Source organism: Protopterus annectens, chromosome 7.part0 (genome assembly GCF_019279795.1).
Source record: "Protopterus annectens isolate FY-2018-M chromosome 7.part0, PAN1.0, whole genome shotgun sequence".
NCBI classification, from domain to species: domain Eukaryota; kingdom Metazoa; phylum Chordata; order Ceratodontiformes; family Protopteridae; genus Protopterus; species Protopterus annectens.
Window position 1 is genome coordinate 360970758 of NC_056739.1, and position 17890 is coordinate 360988647.

A 17890-nucleotide genomic window follows, 5' to 3' on the forward strand; every position below is an offset into this window, starting at 1 on the left:
TGGGAGTGACGGATGCGTTAAAGGTGGAGGTGGGATTACATCAAGGATCAGCTCTGAGCCCTTTCTTATTTGCAATGGTGATGGACAGGTTGACAGACGAGATCAGGTAGGAGTCCCTTTGGACTATGATGTTTGCAGATGACATTGTGATCTGTAGTGAGAGTAGGGAACAGGTGGAGGAGACCCTGGAGAGGTGGAGATATGCTCTAGAGAGAAGAGGAATGAAGGTCAGCATGACTAAGACAGAATATATGTGTGTGAATGAGAGGGAGGATAGAGGAATGGTGAGGATGCAGGGAGTAGAGGTGGTGAAGGTGGATGAGTTTAAGTACTTGGGATCAACAGTTCAGAGTAATGGTGAGTGTGGAAGAGAGGTGAAGAAGAGAGTACAGGCAGGATGGAGTGGGTGGATAAGAGTGTCAGGAGTGATTTGGGTGAAGAAGAGAGTACAGGCAGGATAGAGTGGGTGGATAAGAGTGTCAGGAGTGATTTGTGACAGACGAGTACCAGTAAGAGTGGAAGGGAAGGTCTACAAGCGGGTAGTGAGACCAGCTATGTTATATGGGTTGGAGACAGTGGCATTGACAAAAATGCAGGGGTCAGAGCTTGACATGGCAGAGTTGAAGATGTTAAGATTTGCACTGGGTGTGACGAGGATGGACAGGTTCATAGGTTCATAGGTTCATATGTTGGTACTAGGCTATCAGCCCTAGGGCCTATACAAGCCTTGCCATAACAATTCCCTGGTTATTTCTTCCCACACTATTTACTTCCCTGGACCCCTGTCTAGCAGGGTGACTGATGTGATCCCCGGGGTGAGTTTCCTTTCTCCCATTCAATCGTCAAGGTTCCTTTTGAAGAGGACCAAAGAGGCACTCTGCTTGACATGTATGGGCAATCTATTCCAGAGTCTGGGGAGTCTCTGGGTCAAGAACCTATCCCTCCAGCATGTTTTGTTTATTGTGATGACAAGGTTTAGATCCCTGGAGTGTGTGGCTCTGAGGGATTGGGATTTCTTTAAGTGTAGCATGTCCAACAGCTCTGGGTTTGACATGGCCTTGTATGTTAAGCAAAGATCACCTCTGAGTAGACGATATGCGACAGAGTATAGCTGGAGTTTTTTAAGGCGGTCAGCGTAGGGCATCTGCTTTAGACCTGTGATTCTTTTAGTGAGGTATTTCTGTGGCCTTTTGAGTTGTTGCAGATGTCTTGAGAGGTACATACCAAATGGGGCATTGTATTCTATAATGGATCTAATGAGGGATGAGTACAGTGGAACAATGACCTCCTTTTTTCTGGATGAAAATCCCTTAGTGATGAGGTGTGCCACATAGAAGGATTTCCTGACTGTTGTGGCGATGTGGTTATCGAAGGTGAGACCACTGTCCACCTGTGTCCCTAAGTCTCTTATCAAACTTTCGGTGTTTAGTGTACTGCCACCTATATGGTAATTCACGGATACATGTTTTTTCCCAAAGGGGATAATTATACATTTCTTGGCATTGAGCTTGAGCCCATGGCTCTGGCACCAACCATCTGTTTCTGTAAGGCCCTTTTGTAGAGTATCCACATCATTTGGGGATTCAATAATGGCTCCCAGTTTGCAGTCATCTGCAAACTTTGTTATCCAGAGTCCCTTAGTGTTGGCCTGTACTTCAGAGAAGTAGATGCCAAACAAGAGCGGTCCCAGGACTGAACCCTGAGGTACTCCATTTGTCACTTGTCTGGAGCTGGATTTGGAGTCGGCTACTTTTACAGTGTGGGTTCTATCAGTAAGCCAGTTAGCAACCCATTGGGTGATGTAGGGATTAATGCCCAGCTTAGTAAGTTTGTCTATGATTCCAGAGTGGGGGATGGTGTCAAAGGCCTTGGCAAGGTCTAGATAGGCTGTGTCACCTTACCCTTGTCCATGGCTCTGGAGACTGATTCGAAGAAGTCAATCAAGTTCAGGAGACAGGATCGGCCCTTCACGAACCCAAACTGGGTGGGGTCCAGTGTTTGAAGGTTGCCAATGTCTTTGTTTATAAGTTCCATGATAATACACTCCATGGCCTTCCAGATAAGGCTTGTCAGACTGATGGGACGGTAGTTTCCGGGATCCAAGGTGGATCCCCCCTTGTGGAGTGGGATAACTGTAGCTATGTGCCACTCAGTGGGCATGAAACCTGAGGTGAGGCTATGATTAAACATGACACTTAGGTGAGGTGCCAGTTCATATTGTAGTTCATGAAGTACACAGCCCGGGATGTCATCTGGTCCCATGGATGCTGTATTCTTAGCTTTGGAGAGTGCGTTTTTTACCTGTGTGTCCGTTATTACCGGAATTTGGCAATCTTCCGGTATTGAGATGGGCCATTTAGGGGGTGAGAGGGGGGTGAAGTTGGCACTGAATCGATCTGCCAGGATATTGGCAATATCCTTGGGATCAGTATATTTAATGCCATGTTTTAGCTCACAGCAGATCTGAGCATTGCCATTTAGATTCTTGACATAGTTATATAATGCCTTGTTGTCTTTGGAATCTTTGGCAATTTTATTTTCGTAACTAGCTTTGGAGGATTTTATGAGGGATCTCAGTTTCTTACTGAGGCTGGTAAGGTAAGTTTTTTGCAACCTGGGATTTTCCTCTTTTCTGCAACAATTTCTTCCTTTTGTTGTAAAGTTTGTTTATGGCAGGGGACCACCAGATTGGCTTCTTGTTTTTGGATGAGAGCATCTTGGTTCTATTTGGGATGGCACGATTTATGCATGAGTGGATGTGCTCGTACAGTGCCTTAGTGTAGGATTCAGCAGTTGAACTTTCAGCTCCCATCTGCATGGTTGTCATGAAGTTTGTCACTTCTAACTTGAGTAGCATGAAATTGGCTTTGGAGAAGTTTTTTATGGAGATTTCCTTACTGGGGGGGTGGGGGTGGGATGTGGATGTTAAGGGTGATTAGCTTATGGTCAGATGTGACTAACGAGGGGGTGACCATAGGTCTGGAGCATCGATTTCCCATGTTGGTAATGACCAGGTCTAGGATATTAGAGCCCCTGGTGGGACTATGGATTAGTTGATGCAGGGCGTTGGAATTTATGAATTCCAAGAACCGTTGGGCAAAGGTGTTGGTACATGAGTAGCTTTCCCAGTTAATGGCAGGGTAGTTAAATTCACCCAGTATTAGGGTGTTTGCTTCTATCTTAATATTTTCCAGTATGTTTAGAAAGGGATAGTGAGAATCTTGGGGTATGGTGGGGGATCTGTAGCAAGCTACAATTTGGATTGCAGTCTTACCTAGTGTTAGTTGCACCTGGAGAATTTCAGACGGATTGTGTTGGGCAACTAGCCTGGTGGTGTGAATATCCTTGGTGAATATTGACACTCCTCCACCTTTAGTGTTTCGGTCCTGCTTTGGTGGCCGAAAAGTGTGGTAAGAGTTGTAGCCTGGTATTGCAGGGGTGCTCTCTGGAGCCTTAAACCAGGTCTCAGTTACTGCACAGATATTGATGTTCTCCATTTTTAGGAGTGCTTCGAGAGAGTGCATTTTGACGTTTAGACTTCTAGCATTGAGTAGCATTACCTTCAGATTTTGCATGCTTGTACCTGTTACGGTGGTGGTTTTGTTCTTTGAACTTTGCCTAAAAAAGGCACTATAGGGGTGGCAAGAGCTTTAGCCAGTAACCTGAATCCCAGAGGCGACAGGATTAGGAATAAGTATTTTAGAGGCTCAGCCCAGGTTGGGAGGTTTGGAGACAAAGCCATAGAGGCAAGATTACGTTGGTTTGGACATGTGCTGAGGAGGGATGCAGAGTATATTGGGAAATAGATGCTAAGGATGAAGCTGCCGGGTAACAGGAAAAGAGGGAGGCCTAAAATAAGGTTTATGGATGTGGTGAGAGAGGACATGCAGGTGGTTGGTGTGACTGAGCAAGATGCAGAGGACAGGAAGAAATGGAAACAGTTGATCTGCTGTGGCCCTCCCCCTATTTTCTACCGTGTCTTCAGTTGGTATAACTGTTTTTTACAGCTTGTGTGTTATCACATTATAATTTATCAGCACTCCATATCAAGAGAGACCTTTTAAACGTAACACTAAGAAAGAGGAACCTGTCCACAGCAATTTGTTGGCAGACAGAATCTACACCCCTAGTGTATTTTCAACACTAAGACTGCAGTCAATCTGTACACCCCAAATGGCAGACAGAGATCCCATTCCCATCAATCTATCCCGGATACTGGATGGCAGTGTCCACACTCATACTCCTCAGAAGTCCAGATGTTTGCCTCATATTTTTAGTTTTTTTCTTCAAAAATGTTGTTTTCTGGATTTTTCTGGCAAATAAGTGAGGACTGAAGCAATTGAGTTTAAGTATTCATATCCTTCAGAAAATGGATGTTTACACAAAACCTTTTATTCTAGGAACTTTCTAAGTTTATAAGAGCAGTATTTAAAAATTGTCCCAATTTATGGGGCCTTTCCCCCCATCATTTTTGGTTTTGTCCAGATTTTTTGTGCCAAGAGGTTGAGAGCTTTGTCAACACTTCTTGATCCACATAATCTCCTTGTCTTCTCCATGGGCCTGATGCCATTCCCCAGGTACACAACGATTCTTGTAAAGAAGTGTACCTCAAATATCTAAAAATATCATTCTACAAGATATGGATGTTTTCTGTTAAAAAAAAAAAAACATGCTTCCATTCCTTTCTCCACCCTTTCTAATTAAAAACGTTAGAAGTTTCATACTGCATTAAACTATTGCTAAGTTCCATATTCTGATTTTGGTGCAGTCCCAAGAGAATAAGGCTTCTTTAACACTGTGTTACTGCAGCCCCTTTTAAAGTACATGCATTTAAATTTATCATTGCACATCATGTCATCGCCTCTTAACTATCTTTCAAAGGAAGAAGGAATTTTATTAAAGTCTTTTCAGTGCCTAAGGTAGAGAAATACAGTTTGGTCTACAGTATACAGACTGAATATGGGACTCGAAAATTTCACACATTCCTGGAAAAAAAAGACTGACATGAGAGGTAGTATAAATTTAAAACAGATGCATGTCCTCTACATTATTTATAAATATACAAACAGAAAAGCAATAACTTATTAAAATGGCATTCTTTAGAAAGAGATGATGGCATAGGTAATACTTACTTTGAAAGCTTCCTGTTTTATCCCTATACTTCTGAGCTTGTTGAGTCGAGCATCAATACGGACCATACTGGTAGGTAACTCAGGCAGGGCAGTTAGCAAGTTTTCTGCCACAATGAGCTCTTCCAGAGCAGGCAGGGTCCTGAATGCATCCTCATCAATCCATGAAAGGGAGCAGCTGGTAAGGTCAACCTTCTTTAACTTATCTGAAATGTAGATAGAAAGACACACTGACTCTGAAACAACGATATAATAACAAAAACACACTGATGCTGGTCTGTAACTTTATTTATACTAATGTCTTTATTTAGTAATATAACATATGGTCCCTCAAAAACGTATCTACAAAAATTGCATTGCCCACACTTAAACATCCCAATTTTTTGGTTCAAATATGACTGACCTACCTCATCAGATCTTTTTTCTAACAAGTTTTAATATTATTATTGTTCCTATACACAAAATCTGGTTTACACCCCAATACTTTAATTAAATCAATGTTACCCTCCAGAATTTTCCAGTTCAACTGAATAATGCCCCATAATACAAATACTATCTAGTGTCATGTCTAAGATACAGACAGTACTGGATGTATAACTATCATCTGATACCTTCATTTTGTTACTAACAAATGGAAGTTTTAGTATAGGAGGATATAATGTTTCTCTCCAATCCAAAATATTAGCTTTGAGAGCATAAAGATATTCCGTATCATACCACCTATCCAAGAACATATGAGTAATTCTTTTAAACTCTTGCTGTAAATCTACAGAGGAAGTTGTCATATGACAAGCTGTATGTATTGTCCCTTTGGAATATTCTTCTTCATAAAAGAAGGATGACTGCTCTTATAATGCAAATATCCATTAGTTAAAGTTTCCTGTCTGTGTATTTTATTGTGAAATAACATAGTCATATCATTCCACTCCAGACATACGTCCAAAAAATTAACCTTACACCCACTTCCCCTTTTACAAATTGCAAGAATCCAGACCTGATATTAAGGTCTTTCAGAAACTGTTCAACAATACAATCATCACCCTCCATAATAAAAATCAAATTATCTACAAATCTAGCATAAAATAATATTTTATATTCCTGTTTTAATTCAGTAAGAATCGTCGATTCACAAAAAGCTATTACAGTATTCTCATAAGCTGGTGCAGCTGATGAACCCATCGCAACCCCTTTTCATTGTTTATAAAACTGACCATTAAATGTAAAAAAAAATTATGTTCCAAAACAATTTCTATTAAACTACATACAAAATTAACTTTATGTTGTCCCATACTACTGTTATTCAGCAGATACTCCCTCACAGCCTCCACAACTTGCTGGTATAGAATGCTAATGAATAAAGACACTACATCAGTAGTCACAATTATATGCTGGTTCTTGCAAAATGCAAAATGTGAAAAAAACTGTCTCAGCTTATCCAGCAAATCCCAAGAATCTTTCAAATAGGAGGGTAATCCCTATACTACTGGGTTCAACACAGAATCTATGAACAAGACTATTCCCTCGGTTACTGAATGAGGTGAAGAAACAATTGGTCTAAATGGAGAGTCTGTCATACTCTTATGAACATTTGAGATGCCGAAGAGTGTCCCAACCCTTGGCTTCTCAACAAGACAAAAATTATACATCTTAATATCCATTAACTGACTTATTAAAGCATCATATAAAAATGAATGAATGTATTAAAAGCTGTTAAAAATATGTTTGACATTTACTACTGAATATTCGTCTGTATTGTTAAGCAGTCTTAAAATAGCTACATTATACTGTTCAACAGTCATAAATACTATGTTCCCTCCTTTATCTCTTTTCATGTACCTTAAATCATGTCTGTTCATTACTTCAATTAAAGCTTTACGTTCAGAGGATGTTAAATTATCATACCAACCTCTGTTTTTAGTACATTTGTCCAAGTGATTTTTAATATCCAGTAAACACACCTCCTCAAACACCTTAATAGTTTGATGCAAAACCGGTGTGTAACTAGAAGGTTTGTGGAAACAAGTGTTATGTTCAACATTCAGTCTATGAGTGTATTGTTTAAAGTCAACAACTGTCCGACTGTAATCTGCTTTTTTAGTAGGCACAAAATTAAACCATATTTCAAAACGTGTATCTGGTTGTCATTTAAAACAGCACCAGATAAGTTAATAATATTAAAATTGTCATTGAACTCTCTTACTGTTCATCGTTTGATGATTCCAATGAAGTCTGGCCTCTCGTCCTTGTCATTCGAGTCCTGAGATTCTTGCTCTTCTTCTTGGATAAAAAAGTTTTTGGACGCGTTCCTGTAATGTTCCCTGCATGGCCTACCATATTAGTAGTGAGTTCATTAGTAGCAGAAACCTCTTCATCCACTACTTCATTCTCCATCTCAGAATGGGCGGTTAGAATTTTCTCCACCCTAAAAAATTTCATCAGTAGATTAGAAGGTTGTGATTGGTTGCCAGGTTCAGGAGCCCAACGTGCCTTATTCAAGGAACTCTTTTTGAGTAACATGAACTTTCCTGTTATTGTTGTTGCCAGTACCTGATGATTTAATGTTCTTGTTTTTTGCATCTGGAACAAAATTAATAAAAGCTCACCCATTTTCATAGGTGGTGACATCCCTCAGTAATTTATTGTGTTTTCGATCAATAACCTCGTTCTCATGCACCTCCACCTCCTTCAGAACCTGTTCATAAATGCTGCCTGGATCAAAATCATCTGCCAGCAAACTCACTTCTTCATCAATCTTTAGTATTTCTTCCTTCAAAGCGGATAACTTCTTTTAATTGTTGTCAGTCAGTAGTTTTAATAATTGTAGACCAGCATTATTAAAAAATGGTATCAGTTCTTCAAAGAAGTGGTCTGAAAGGGTGATACCATTAGGTCATTTGAAAAACCTTAGATCTTTCAGTACTGTATGAAACTCAATGCACCTTCAAAAGTATCTCATCTCCAAATCAAGGTACCGATACTTTTTTAACATCTTACATGAATTGTCACATTTGTTGTGAAATTCTTCAGTCTTAGCTTTGGTGATTTTATAGTCTGCTTTAAGAAACAGATCATAACTGTTGTCCAAAATGTAATGAATGTTGTTGTACCGCAGTGGTTTCATAGAAGTCACCGTCGAAGTTCTGTTATCAGTGGGAGTGTTCTTAACATTTAAATCAACCACAGTAGTTTGTTCATCATCGGAACTAAACACCACTTCACTGGTAACTCCCTGCTTATTAACCAAAGCCTTCAAAGTCTTTTGTATATCAGACAAAGATGATAACAAAACATGTAAGAGTCCATTTTCACAGACGGAAGGTATAGAATGCAGGGTCAAATCCAATAATGGATCACTTTCCATCTCAGCCATTGGACACCACGAACAATAGTAAACCAAGAACAAAAAAATATAGACCAATGCAAAAACACACCAAAAAAATCCAAAGCAAAGGCTTCCAATGGTCAATAAAGACTGGAAAATGAATCAACTTTAGTGTATAAAAACTTCATTCCACACTTTCGTCTAAAACAGACATCTTCAGAAAAGCTATCGAATCACTAATGAACAACTTAAATACTTTTCAAGAGAGCTCATTAAAGCCAATTAGTTTATAAATAAAGTCAATTAAGCTATTAAAGACATATTCACAAATTCTTACTTAAAAACAATGGGAATAATATTAAATACCAAATGCACATAACCTTCAAATACTTCACTTGATATAATAAAACACTAAAAAATATATCTATAAATAAATACATATATTTATATATGTATATGTAGAAATCAGCCCTTTCAAACTTTTTTAACTTTTAATTTCCTGTATTTCAAAAAACATTTTATATTAACTGCTTCATTAAGGCCAGGTTTCCTCTCTGCCCTAATTTAATCTGCCAAATGATTTTTGTAGATACGTTTTTGAGGGACCGTACATTATGTTACCCCATGTGGATTGCACTTTTAGGGTTCCAGGCTATTTAACATGTAAAACTAATGGGTAGTTTACATCGGACTTTGTAGTGGATGTGAAGCATTCTATGTAGAGATGACTACACACACTTTAATGGAGCGTAAAAGGGAACATTTTGCAGTATAAAGAAGAAAGATGTTAACAATGCTTTGTTTAAGCATACCGAAGAGTGTAAGAAATATAAAAAAAAAAATATTTTCCATACTAGAGATTGTAAAACCTGACCCTATATGTGGGTATTTTAAAAATTATTTAGAACAAAGGGAAACCCTTTTGCGGGTTAAATTAGAGGCAGCTAGGAAACCTGGCCTTAATGAAGCAGATAATATAAAATGTTTTTTGAAATATAGGAAATTAAAAGTTAAAAAAGTTTAAAAGGGTGATTTATAGGGTCTATATTATAACAGTGAACTATCAATAGATTGAATGCTGTTATATCGACCCTTTAAAGTTGAAAACTAAAATGAGCGAACAACCAGAACAGCAATTTCTTTCTCAGGGAAAGAAATCACTGTTCCCAAAAAAAAAAAAATAATAAAATACACTAAACACTACTTTAAGTGGGGGGGGCTGTGCTCCCATATCCCCCCTACTTAAATATACCAACTCCGAGATCGCACTACAGTGGAGGAAATAGTACAACCAGGACTGCTGGCCAAGTGATTTCTTTCCCTGGGAAAGAAATCGCTGTTCTGGTTGTTCACTCTTTGTAGTTTTCGACTTTAAGGGGTTGCTATAACAGTGTTCGATCTTTTGATCATTCGCTGTTATAAAGTAGACCCATTTTATACATACACATATATAAATATATGTATTTATATATTTTTTTTTAGTGTTTTAGTATATCAAGTGAAGTAGTTTGGGTATTTAATATTATTCCCATTGTTTTATAAGTAAGAATTTGTCTTTAATAGCTTAATTGACTTTAATTATAAACTAATTGGTTTTAATGAGCTCTCTTGAAAAGTATTTAAGTTGTTCATTAGTGGTTCAATAGTTTTCTGAAGAAGTCTGTTTTAGACGAAAGCGTAGAATAAAGTTTTTATATGCTAAAGTTGATTCATTTTCCTGTCCTTATTGACCATCGGAAGCCTTTGCTTTGGATTTTTTGGTGTGTTTTTGCATTGGATTTAACCCTGCATTCTACACCTTCAGTGGATGAAAATGGACTCTTACATGTTTTGTTATCATCTTTGTCTGATATACAGAAGACTTTGAAGGCTTTAGTTAATAAGCAGGGGGTTACCAGTGAAGTGGTGTTTACTTCCAATGATGAACAAGCTACTGTGGTTGATTTAAATGTTAAGAACATTCCCACTGATAACAGAACTTCAACAGTGACTTCTATGAAACCACTGCGGTACAACATTCGTTCCATTTTGGACAACAGGTACGATCTGTTTCTTAAAGCAGACTATAAAATCACCAAAGCTAAGACTGAAGAATTTCACAAAAAAGGTGACAATTTATGTAAGATGTTAAAAAAGTATTGGTCCCTTGATTTAGAAATGAGATACTTTCGAAGGTGCATTGAGTTGCAAATAGTACCAAAAGGTCTAAGGTTTTTCAAATGCCCTAATGGTATCACCCTTTCAGACCCCTTCTTTGAAGAACTGACACATTTTTTTAATAATGCTGGTCTACAATTATTAAAATTATTTATTGACAACAATTATAAGAGGTTAACCTCTTTGAAGCAAGAAATACTAAAGATTGATGAAGAAGTGAGTTTGCTGGCAGATGATTTTGATCCATACAGCATTTATGAACAGGTTCTGAAGGAGGTGGAGGTGCATGAGAACGAGGTTATTGATCAAACACAATAAATTACTGAGGGATGTCACAACCTATGAAAATGGGTCTGCTTTTATTAATTTTGTTCCAGATGCAAAAAACAAGAACATTAAATCATCTTGTACTGGCTACAACAATAACAAGAAAGCTTCACAAGAGTTCCTTTAAAAAGGCGCGTTAGGCTCCTGAACCTGGTAACCAATCACAACCTTATGCTGTACTGATGATTTTTTTTAGGGCAGAGAAAACCATAACCACCCTTCTGAGATGGAGAATGAAGTAGTGGATGAGGAAGTTTCTGCTACTAATGAACTCACTACTAATATGATAGGCCATGTAGGAACCATTACAGGAATGCATCCGAAAACTTTTTTATCCAAGAAGGAGAGCAAGAATGTCAGGACTCGAGCGACAAGAATGAGATGCTAGATTTTGTCGGAATCATCAAATGACGAACAGTAAGAGAGTTCAATGACAATTTTAACATTATTAACTTATTTGGTGCTGTTTTAAACGACAACCAGATACAAGTTTTGAAATATGGGTTTAATTTTGTGCCTACTAAAAAAGCAGATTACAGTTGGACAGTTGATGACTTTAAACAATACACTCGTAGACTGAACTTAGAATATTTGTTCAAACATGTTGAACATAACACTTGTCGTTTCCTCAAACCTTCTAGTTACACACCAGTTTTGCATCAAACTATTAAGGTGTCTGAGGAGGTGTATTTACTGGATATTAACAAATGTACTAAAAACAGAGGTTGGTATGATAATTTAACGTCCTTGAAACATAAAGCCTTAATTGAATCAATGAACAGACATGATTTAAGGTACATGAAAAGTGATAAAGGAGGGAACATATTAGTTATGACTGTTAAACATTATAAAGTAGCTATGTTAAGACTGCTTAACAATACAGACGAATATTCAGTAGTAAATGTCAGAGATATTTTTAACAGCTTTCAATACATTCATTCATTTTTATATGATGATTTAATGAGTCAATTAATGGATATTAAGATGGATTCTTTTTGCCTTGTTGAGAAGCCAAGGGTTGGGACACTCTTCTGCATCCCAAAAGTTCATAAGAGTATTGCAGACCTTCCATTTAGATCAATTGTTTCTTCACCTCATTCAGTAACCGAGGGAATAGCCTTGGTTATAGATTCTGTGTTAAACCCTGTAGTACAGGGATTACCCTCCTATTTGAAGAAGCCTTTGCTTTGGATTTTTTGGTGTGTTTTTGCATTGGTCTATGTTTTTTTGTTCTTGGTTTACTATTGTTCGTGGTGTCCGATGGTCAAGATGGAAAATGATCCATTGTTGGATTTGACCCTGCAGTCTACACCTTTCGTGGGTGAAAATGGACTCTTACATGTTTTGCTATCATGTTTGTCTGATATACAAAAGACTGTGAAGGCTTTGTTTAATAAGCAGGGGGTTACCAGTGAAGTGATGTTTAGTTCCGATGATGAACAAGCTACTGTGGTTGATTTAAATGTTAAGAACATTCCCACTGATAACATTACTTTGATGGTGAAAAACTCCAAACCAAGTAGTAGAAGGCGCCACACAACTAAAAAATCCAAAAGGTGTGGAAATCCAGGAAAGTTTGTTGGCTTACCACAAATTTATTGTATAAAGTTCCAAAACGCACATAAAACAAACTGGCACAGATAAAAGAACGCTCCACATCATATGTGGGGGCGCATGCCGCGCCCATTGCCACTCCTTGGATCTGTCTAAAAAATTCCCCATAAAAAAATAAAAAATTGTTGTACAAAATCAATTCCATTAACCATTTACTTACTATCTTGTCGTTATGGGTTATGTTCATATTTTCAAAAATTACTTCCTCAAACATCTCTAGTCCTTCCTCATGGGGAATAGATGGAAAAAGGTCTATTACGTCTATAGTAACAAATATGAGCCCCTCAATTTCAATCGTGTCTCCCATGGTGTGTAATAGGTCCCATGAGTCTTTTAAAATATGTACTTTATGTAGCCAAATATTTTTAGTTTTAGTATCTACAAACTTGGCTAAAGAATTAGTTTTAGACCCATTAGCTGCCACTATTGGTCTCAAAGGGGGATCACTTTCATTTTTGTGTATTTTGGGGATCCCAAAGATGGCAGGTACCTTAGACTTATCCACTTTTAAAAAAATATAGGTCTCTAAGTCAATTAGTCCTTCCACCATCATATCATACAGATTTGTGTCAATTCTATTATAAGCTATGTTTATCTCATTTTTTGACACAGGCTCATATTTATTCTCATCCCACAAAAGTTTGTACATCCTAGTATCATATTCTATACTTTCCATAATCACAATTCCTCCCCCTTTATCCGGCTTCATAACCCTTATGTTTCTGTCTGCCTTTAAACTATTCAAAATTTCTTTTTCTTTTTGATTTAAGTTGTTATCATATGACACCCTTTTAAGATCAACTTTCCTAATTTCTTTCTCAATTAATCTTTCTAGGTTTTTTAATTGAGGGTGTAAGGGAGGGTTATAAGTAGATTTACGCCTTAAAGAGGGTTCATTCTCCTTTACGTGATTGCGAAACAGGGTTTTAAAATTAACTTTCCTTAAAAATATTTTTAGATCCAACAGTGTTTTCACCACGTTTCCTTTAGTGCTTGGAATAAATTTTAAACCTTTGGAAAGTAAACTAAAATGTCCTTCTTCTAATTGCACTGAACTAAAGTTATAAATATTGAAGTAGTTAAAAGTCCATCTGTTTCCTTCATTGGTGATGTTACTAATGGGGGGGGTCAGTCATATTTGAACCAAAAAATTGGGATGTTTTAGTGTGGGCAATGCAATTTTTGTAGATACATTTTTGAGGGACCATATGTTGTGTTAACCCATGTGGATCATACTTTTAATGTTCCAGGCTATTTAACATGTAAAACTAGGGGGGTAGTTTACATCGGACTTTGTAGTGGATGTGAAGCATTCTATGTAGGGATGACTACACTCACTTTAATGGAGCATATGAGGGAACATTTTTACAGTATAAAGAAGAAAGATATTAACAATGCTTTGTTTAAGCATACTGAGGAGTGAAAGAAATATAAAACATTTTTATTTTCCATACTAGAGGTTGTAAAACCTGACCATAGAGGTAAGTATTTTTTAAATGATTTAGAGCAAAGGGAAACCATTTGGCAGGTTAAATTAGGGGCATATAGAAAACCCGTCCTTAATGAAGCAGTTAATATAAAATGTTTTTTGAAATATAGCAAATTAAAAGTAAAAAAAGGGCTGATTTATACATACACCTATATAAATAAATGTATTTATGTATATATTTTTTAATGTTTTAGTAGATCAAGTGAAGTATTTGAAAGTTGTTATGTGCATTTGGTATTTAATATTATTCACATTGTTTTTTAAGTAAGAATTTGTGAATATGTCTTTAATAGCTTAATTGACTTTAATTATGAACTAATTGGTTTTAATGAGCTCTCTTGAAAAGTATTTAAGTTGTTTATAAGTGGTTGAACAGTTTTTCTGAAGAAGTCTGTTTTAGACGAAAGCAGTGGAATAAAGTTTTTATATGCTAAAGTTGATTTATTTTCCAGTCTTTATTGGCCATCAGAAGAATTTGCTTTGGACTTTCAGTACTCCATTTTGAATGTAAAGATTGTTGAGAATAACATTTGGGATAAATTCTGCAAGTGAAGTTTTTCAACGTGCAATGGAGCAACTTTTTTTCTGGGTATCCTTGTGCTATTGTAGTAGACAACATACTAGTAGGAGGCAATGGTGAAGCAGAGCATGAAAGAAACCTCAGAAAAGTTCTAGAAAGGGCACGTCAAGTGAATTTTAAGCTCAATCCACAGAAATGCAAATTCAGGCTACAAGAAGTTACTTATGTTGGTCATTTATTTACTAGTCCAGGCCTATGACCAGACTCTACTAAGCAAACAGCCATTCTCGAGATGCCAGCTCCAGACAATGTTCAAGCCCTGCAATGTTTTCTTGGCATGGTTAACTATCTAGGCAAGTTTATTTCAGACTTGAGCCAACTTTCAGCACCACTTAAAGAGCTGACACATAAAGATGTATCATGGTCTTGGTTAGAACATCACTAGAGAGCATTTGATGTCCTGAAACAGAGAATTGCTAGTCCACTAATTCTCAGATATGATATTCACAAACCAGTAACACTGTCCTGTGATTCTTCCAAATATGGTCTTGGTGCAGTCATTCTACAAGAGGATCAACCTGTTGCCTATGCATCGAGAACTCTTACCCAAACCGAATTGTAGTATGCCCAGATTGAGAAAGAGCTTTTGGTGATTGTGTTTGCATTTTCGAAGTTCCATGATTATCTTTATGGTAGACCTATCCAGATCGAAACAGACCACCAAGCGCTAGTCACTATCTTGAGAAAGCCTATGCATTCAGCTCCAGACAGACTGCAACATATGATGCTGAGATTGAAAAGTATAATTTCAATCTTGTCTACAAGAAAGGGAAACTTCTTTATCTTACTGATATATTATCCAGATCACACAGAAACATCACAGAACAACATGAGAATAAGAACATTGATTCTGAAGCCATGAAAGTGAGAAATTTTTCTTCCACATATCTTGATGTGTTGAGAGATCACACAGCCACAGATCCAGTTTTACAGAGGTTCAACCATTTTATCAATCAAGGAAGGCCATCAAAGCAATCCATTTTACATTAAGAAGTGCAACCTTATTTTCCATATAGAGATGAGATTTTGTCTGACAATGGTATCCTTATGAAATGTCCGAAAGTAATTGTTCCAAAGTCTTTGCAACAAGAGTACATTATTATCTTGTATCGTGGTCACCCAGCAGCCGACTCTACCAAAAGAAGGATAAGACGACTAGTATTTTGGCTTTCCATGTCAGAAGAGATTGAGAGAGAACTTTCATCTTGTTCCCTGTGTTATAGTACTAAGCCACTTCAACAGAAGGAACCACTTCACCTAAATCAGATTCCAGAACTACCATGGTCAACAGTAGCCACCACTATCTTCGAGTAGAATGGTGAACATTATTTGGTTTTGGTAGACTGTTATCCCAATTGGTTTGAGATTGACCTACTGCCTAACCTAGCATCCAGTACTGTCATTGCAAAGATGAAGCATCAGTTTGTAGTACATGGTAGTCCGCACAAAGTTATTTCTGACAATGGCTCACAGTTTACAAGCCAACAATTCAAAATACTTGCTGAAGAATTGGACTTTACTGATGTTGCACATAGCCCTGAGTACCTGCAGTCAAACAGCTTGGCAGAACATGCAGTTCAAAGTGCAAAATGGGGTAATAGTAATGTTTTCCTGAATCTCTTGATTCTCAGAAATGTTCATCATGATAAACATCTTGGTTCACCTGTTCAAAGACTTCTGTTGAGAAAAACCAAAACCACATTGCCATTGATTAGTCATTTGTTGGTTCCATGTGTCAAGAACAAAAGAGCAATGAAAAACCAATCTGTTGAAGAAACATTTAACCCAGAAGGCCTACTATGATAAAAACCAGCAAACCTCTCAATCCATTATGAGAAGGAGAAGTGGTAAGTATGCAAATGTCCAAAGGTTATGATCAGATAGGTGTTGTGAAGACTATTTGCCCAGAGCCAAGATCATACATTGTGGAATCACAGGAAACAGACTTTAGCTGGAATTGAAAATATTTGAAACTGGTATCTGAGCCTATACCATAGACTCTTTATCTCGGAGTGTGTTGTCCGATGCTCCAATTATAGAGGAAGTTCCAGAGGACATTCCCATTCCTGTGATGAATCCAGAAGTGCCCGGTATGAGTTGTGCACTGACGCCTATCCCTGTTGCTAAATTTGGTCCAGATTGTTATGAGCAAGATATGGTCACATCTCTAAACCTTGTAGCAGATACAAAGCAATCTGGACATGAACATTGTGTTTTGCTTCTAATGTCTATAGTAATGGATGTTTAACTCTAAGATTGTTTTGACAAAGGGCAATCTTTTTAAGAGGGAGGATGTAGATCAATGTGTGTGTATGTACCTTTAAGAAGCTATCCAAGGGCTTGCACAAGTGTAGACATACTGAGCACATGCTAGCCTGACTGTCATTTTGTAGTTTGCTTTTGAGAAATAGGGATGTATGTATATAATTCTGTCTGTTAACCACTTTGTTTGTATTTTATGATGCTGCCATCTATCCTGATGTGTTTCTATGTATTAAATCATCTAAACAAAATACCTCACTTGCTTGCCATCTATTTAAGAGAAGGACGAGCAACACAGCCCAAACGGGGCATTGTACCCATTAAGTCTCCTAACCAATGCTAAGTATAAGGGAGTGATTATTTCTTTAGAACTTGATGATATCCCTTTTCCAATTAGCTGGACCAAATAAACATGAATTCTGACAATCATTTTCACATTCAATCCAAGTACCTAGGTCCCAGACTACATTTTCATTTTGTAGTGGAATGTTGTTTATATAATATAATCAGGGGAGAGGCTCTCTACCAAATTTATAATACTACATTTTTAGTACACCCAGAGTTTACTAGGGAGAGTTCACTCTAGAGAGTTAGGATATCATAGCGTGAAATAATAACAATTCCCAGTTTGCAGTCATCTGCAAACTCTATTAGCCAGAGGTCTTGGCTCTCTGATTTATTATCTAGAAGAACATACCAGAAACGAAGGGTCCCAGCACAGATCCCTGAGTGGCACAACTGCTCATTACATACTTTCTGGCAAGGCAGCTCCTACTTGCACTGTAAACAGAAAAAAAACAACAGGTAGACCACGGCTGAAAAATCCAGGTTATAAATCCAAATATCTAGGTATCCAGATATAAATCCACTTCCACTTCCACTTCCAACAAATTCTCTTTATTAAAACAAGAGTAAGCGCTATCACGATCTAAAACAACTGATCGCTTCTTCAGACTCATCAAAACAGTTAAAACATTATTATTTAAAATCTAGCTCATCCAATAGAATCA

At 37.4% G+C, this 17890-nt stretch overlaps 1 protein-coding gene across 2 annotated transcripts in view; it reads right to left on the minus strand.

The window, feature by feature from the left end:
• Nucleotides 1-17890, minus strand: part of LOC122806466 (opticin-like) — a 264467-nt gene that overhangs the window by 52474 nt on the left and 194103 nt on the right. For both annotated transcript variants that reach the window (XM_044076931.1, XM_044076932.1), the window contains one exon: nucleotides 5133-5335. In XM_044076931.1, the coding sequence (XP_043932866.1) occupies nucleotides 5133-5335 (203 nt within the window). The remainder of the gene's footprint in view (nucleotides 1-5132; nucleotides 5336-17890) is intronic.